The sequence below is a fragment of the Notolabrus celidotus genome, chromosome 19 (genome assembly GCF_009762535.1).
Source record: "Notolabrus celidotus isolate fNotCel1 chromosome 19, fNotCel1.pri, whole genome shotgun sequence".
NCBI lineage: Eukaryota > Metazoa > Chordata > Actinopteri > Labriformes > Labridae > Notolabrus > Notolabrus celidotus.
The window spans coordinates 3,148,872-3,154,871 of record NC_048290.1 but is presented as its reverse complement, the minus strand read 5'-3'; the positions used below and the strand labels follow the sequence as shown (position 1 = coordinate 3,154,871).

Sequence of the window (6,000 nt, the reverse complement as noted above, 5' to 3'; positions counted from 1 at the left end):
GAGAGAGAGAGGGAGAGAGAGAGAGAGAGAGAGAGAGAGAGAGAGAGAGAGAGAGAGAGAGAGAGAGAGAGAGAGAGAGAGAGAGAGATGCATCTAAGAGCCAAACCAGCAGCTGATGCATGAATCTGTAGCGTCTGTACTTTAGGAGAATCGAGAATCGCACACTCTTGTTTTTTTTAAGATACTTATTTTTGAGGGCTTTATTTTGAAAGGACGGCTCAAGAGAGACAGGATATGTAGACAGAGAGAGAGGGGAATCAATCATGTGCAACAAGGGGTTTGCAGCCTCTGTGCATGTGGCTCCTACTCCATCAACAAAGCTTTACTTCACCAGTACTCTGTGATGCTGTTCCTACTCTCTAAAAGTGGAGTTTGATGCACGTTTGCAGCAGAAGTGAGGAGGTGTAGACTAGAAAATCCAAGCTCAACCAGCCTGTAGTTCTTCAGGGACTCCAACTCAGACCAATAAGAGCGATTGTGACCAAAAATGTGTTCCTGCAATCAACACAACAAACTGAAATTTTATTATAAGAATGTTTTATTTCCAACAACACATTTCTTTGACAGAACATTAAATTAAACGTCAGAACCCGAAGAGCAAACTAAATATACACACAAACATCAGAAGTGATGAAGAGCTTCGTTCACTACGATGCAGGAGGCAGTGAAATCCTTCAGTTTTTATCTGCCGTCTTCTCCTCTCTCTGAAAAACATTTAAACTGTGTGAGAAGTATTTATTGGCACGTTGTCTGCTGCAGCCACGGCCATCAAAGAGTGGAACGACTCAGAGAGAGAGAGAGAGGCGTTACAGGGCGGCCATCTTTTATCATCACATCCTGTCAGTGCTGCTCACACAGAAGGCATGGTTCAAATATTTAAATTCTCTCTATGGATAAAATTTAGCAAAAATATCCTCCTCTCATGTTCAGAGGAAACACTCAGATTTGGAAACGCTGTAAAAAAAAAAAGGAATATAATCTGAGAAAACAGCTGAAAGTAAAGTTACACAAGCGCAGCGTAAACAAAGCAAAGATTTACAACAACAGCAGGAAGCTTACAGTGTACTGCAACAACAGAAGACAAACACTGAGACATGACGAGATTTAAGGCTTGGATTAAGACCTCGGTCGACAATAAGACGACCATGTGTCACCGTGAAAACACTGAACGTGTACGTGACCCGCTCTGACTCTTTACAGGGGACTGAACGGAAACAGTGACGAAAACTGAGCTCACATAGGACGTCTTCAGAGAGACGGTGGTGTCAGCTGAGAGAGTCGTGCAGACCGTTACGATCTTTGTGCCCGCTTAGTTTCAATATGTGGGTACGACTTTGTTACGATTTCTTACTTCAGGAAACAAAGAATGATGCGTTTCTTATGGAGAGTTCGTCCAATTTATCTGTATTTAAATATTTAAAGCTGTGGGAAGTCTAATCCAAAACACGACAGTGTAAAATCTACATTGAAGCTGCTGTTACCCCTTTTCGACCAAGGCACTTTCAGGGCCGGTTCGGAACCGGTGCTCAATTGAGAACTTGTTTTTCGTGTTTCGACTGTCAACTCTGGCGCCCCCCTGTGGACAAAGAGGTTGTCCATATTTCCTGATTTCGTCCCGTGCTTGTAGTGCTTGTAAGTCTATTTTTTTTTTTACCATAAAAATATCTAGCTTTATTCTAACACTTAAATATATCACAGATTTTTGTTCTCTGTTGTGGAAAGTTTAAATTAAGTCTGTTTCTGCAGCTTGTAAAAAGACTGCCGGGGGAACTGGCTCACTGACACACTGGGATCCTAGCTCACCCCCTTCCCCCCAACCCCCTCATCACTTACTTTAACTCTCCCTGTCCCATTAAAGTTACTAACCATAGACCTTTCTGGAGTCACTGAGCTCCCTTGTCTCGTAGGTCCGTCTGAGCTGCCGTAGACATCCTCCTGCTGCAGACGTTCTGGACTCCAGCGGGAACAGCTTCTACTACTCGTCTCATCACTATTACCTCTCTCTCTTACTCCCCTCTATCCCTCTTTCCAGACGAGGCATGATGGCTCTGATGAGTCTGGTTCTGCTCGAGGTTTCTGCCTGTTAAAAGGAAGTTTTTCCTCGCTGCTGTAACTAGCTAAATACTGCGATGTGCAATGCTCATGGTGGATTTAGGTGGGGTCAGACTGAGTCTTACCCTGTCTTGGTGTTGGGTCTCTGTTCATAATTTGACATAGAGTGGTCTAGACCTTCTATGTTTGTAAAAGCGTCTTGAGATAACGTTTGTTGTGATTTGGCGCTATACAAATAAAGATTGATTGATTGATTGATTAATCACTCAGACTGATGCCTCCCCCCTCAGAGGTTTCAGACATTCAAAACAGCCTTAAAGAAACATCACCCTTCATGCTAATGGTCCTCTTTGCCTTTTAGATCAAAGTTTCAATCAGTTTCATCACCAGATAAAATCCCCTCATATGAGCTTTAAATACGTCCCCACAGATTCACACATCTCTTCCGCTCTCAGCTGACACCAGGGGGCGCTGTAGACATCTCAAAGTATCTCAGTCAAACACAGGAAATATTGGGACGGACTCAAAACCCACAGACCATAACTCCCCGTGTTTGAAAGTATTGCAAACGTATGGCTTTAAGAGGAGAGGATAAACTATAACAGCCAAAACATCACACCTCTGTTTCACTAAGAACCACCAAAGACTTAAGGCACCTGTGCCTTTGGTTACTGCAGGGATGTGTGTTTACTGTACACACACACAGCAACATGTCCTGCTTTACTCATGAGCAGAGTTCAGATGGAAGTCTTAGTAGAGCTGTGAATATAAGATACAAGAATATATGCTCAGGTTGATATCTGAAGATTAAACCTCCAGGATACAGATCAAACGGCTGCTCTAAAGCTGTCTCACATTCATCGTTAAAGGTTAATAAAAATGCTCTGATAGTAGCTTTAAATCTCCTCCAGGTATTTATTCTTTTGCTGTTAAATTAACTTTCTGAGTTTTAGTTTCCTGTCATGAAAGAGAAGAGAAAATATTCAAATCTAAAGAAGCTCGAGTCAGAGGTTTGGGACTTTTCTCCCCCTAAAGATAATATAAGAGCTGCAGCTCCTTAAAGAAGGTCATGTATCCATCCAGAGGAAATAACACTGGGTCATTTCTGGACTATTTAAAACAGCCATATTAAACAGGATCTAATGCATGATGCATTACTGCTGCAGCACCCTCATGCAGCCAGCAGAGGGCGCTCACGTCATAGAAATCTCCACAATTGCTGCACCACTTTTGGTCCAGGACTTCAAATCCTGACACTTTAAAAAGCATGTTTCAGAAGACTTAAATTAGATATTTTGCAAGAATGCAAATCTTTGCTTCAGTATTTGTCTTTTATGTAGTTGAAAAATATCACACTAGACTTAAAATGAGCAGCAGACGTGTGGCAAGTCTAGATACACGTCTGGCAAGCAAAACATAAGGCTCAAAATGTTTCTAATGAGTTGAAATATCTGCCAATATCTTGTAGTATCTGTGTTTGTCATGTGAATGTGGCTTATAATAAGTGTAATGAGATATTCAGATTTGAAACTAGACTAAAATACTTCATGAGATTTGAGTTTCTGCAGGATTTGATTAATTAAAAACCTGTTAAAGCTGATGCTGGAGCTGGATTTGCAGCCGCAGCGTCTCAACATTGTTCCTGTGCTCCTTCAAACATCTCAAACACAGCTGCTACACGCCCCCTGCAGGACTGAGACGGTACTGCGGCGGACAACAGTCGAAAGCTTGTTCAGATACTCTTCTTATTTTGGTGCAACTCTCTACAGTTTGTGTCACAAAGCTATGTGATGGTTTTATATTCCCACCTCTCTGATACAGTGCAATATGTCTCCTTCACTTCTCCTTCATACAGATGCATTCACAGTGCACAGAGCAGGGGGTGTGTGGGTGGGATGTTTCACCTCCTGTGTTGCTCCTTCATGTCTCCTCTGTGTTTATGTCTCTGGAGGTTTGGTTAACCTGTTCTGATTTGAGCCTGCTGCTCTTTCTGTACGGGGCAGACGGGTGCAGCGATGGATGGTGAGAGCACCTTCAAAAGTTGGCATTTTGAAGACTTCACTCGACCCCTCTCAGTGTTTATTTCCCGTCTTATCCACCGCAGTGATCGGCGGAAGAAGAAAACAAAGATGTGTTTGAAGATGAAAGAAAGCAGAAGTAGCAAGAGTGAGCCCCGAAAAGTTAAAGTGCAGGTTTCTGTTGTGTTACACTGAATGGTACAGATTGTCAGTTCACTCTGAAGGCTCACACAGTTCCCAGAAGAAGTGCTTCAGGACTTCACATCAGAGCCGTAAAGTGGCAGCAGAGAGTGGACGAGGAAACCGCAACCTCTCCTAGTTCCTCGACCCCCCCAGAGTCCGGCAGTGAACGTGTCCGTGAGTTACCTGGGAGGGCAGAGCTCCGTCTGATCCTCAGCAAGGGCCGCATTCACCGTCCTGCCCCGCTCGGTGTGACAGATGAAGAGGAGGAGCAGGTCAAGAAGGAGGCGGAGGACGAAGGCTCTTACACTTCATATCGTCTAAGCCCTTCCAGTATTTGTAGTTCTCTGACAGGTGCTCCATGAGACCAGGCAGGGTGGCGAAGGCTGAGGGGGGACACAAGGAAAACCAGATTTAAGAGAAGTCAACCACACACACACACACACACACACACACACACACACACTCGCCCTGCACTGTGTGTGTTCATGACCCGCTGTGTCTTACATCCTGTTGTTGACCCTCGCTGACCTGACACTGACTCTGACTCTGACCGTGGAGGAAGGAGAGCGGCTGCATGTTTGTAATCATAAACCCTCATCCCCTCTCTGTTTTCCAAACTCTGCCTCCCCTCACGCCCTCGCTCCCTCTCTCCCTCACGCTGAAGTTCACCATGTTTCCGTGACATCAGAGCCGTGTTGACTGTAAACAAGTTTCCCTCTTGGGGAGACTCAAACTAAGCATCGTCCCGTCTCCTTCAGCTCTTCTGAAATCAGCCCGGAAAAGAGACGAGGGTTTCATCTTGGACTACATGTTTGATTCTGAGTGAATCCTCTGCAGAGTTTTAGATTGAGTCAGAGATTCTTGGTGCAGAGAGGAACCATCGTTCAGGGTGTGGAGCGACCTGCCTGAGGATTGTAGACTTGCAGAATCAGTGTCGTCTTTAATCTTAAGCCTGACTCGTAGTTTAAATGTTTCATTCATGGTGTTTCATTCGACCAAGAGTTGAAGATAGTTTCACCTCAGGAAGCTTATAACATGCAAACACCTGACGAAAGCATACACTGCACCAATCAAGGACCCGGTGCTTGAGTCATGACTGATTTTGAAGTAGTCTGCTGCTTCAGACGAGTCGTATGAATTTCTGTCTTATCAGAACTGTTGTTGGTCGGTCGGTCGAAACCTTACTGGCAGACAGAGCAGAGTCAGAGCTGATTCCAAACTTCAGGAGGTTTTGTTCCTGATTGGTCCGGTGCCAAAAGGCAGAACACATCTGTGCAATCTAACACAGCCCGACACAACAGCTACTTTTAAGAAGCTCCTATGTTTTCAGTTTCTGACACGCCTGAAAGGTGAGTCGTATTCTCTAACTTCAGGTGAAAGGAGGTGCTATAATATTATTGTATATTATCTCAGAATCAGAATCAGAATCAGCTTTATTGGCCAGGCATGCTTGAACACTCAAGGAATTTGACTTAGGTAAACTGTGCTCTCTTTGTACAAGGTATAAGAATAAGAATAAGAACTACAAATAAAAATAAAATAATAATGACATCAGCTATAAATACAAAAGAACAACAAATAGGCATGACTACTATGTACAGGCTAAAATAATATGATAATAGTGCAGTGGTGAGTAGCAGAGGTAGTTTTTCGCGGCCTTGGATCCACAGGTGATGCACTACCTAAGGAGATGAGGCTTACAGAGTCAGTGACATCTTTTAAATCACTTCTTAAAACTCCATTTTAT

The 6,000-nt window shown here is 43.7% G+C and overlaps 1 protein-coding gene across 1 annotated transcript in view; it reads right to left on the bottom strand.

The window, feature by feature from the left end:
• Nucleotides 1-520: 520 nt before the first annotated feature.
• The window catches only part of pde8b (phosphodiesterase 8B), a 39,673-nt gene continuing 34,193 nt past the window's right edge, over nt 521-6,000 (bottom strand). Inside the window, exons 22-23 of the mRNA XM_034710052.1 lie at nt 4,437-4,636; nt 521-704 (exon numbers count right to left, since the gene is read on the bottom strand). Of these exons, the coding sequence (XP_034565943.1) occupies nt 4,527-4,636 (110 nt within the window). The 3' untranslated portion in view covers nt 521-704; nt 4,437-4,526. The remainder of the gene's footprint in view (nt 705-4,436; nt 4,637-6,000) is intronic.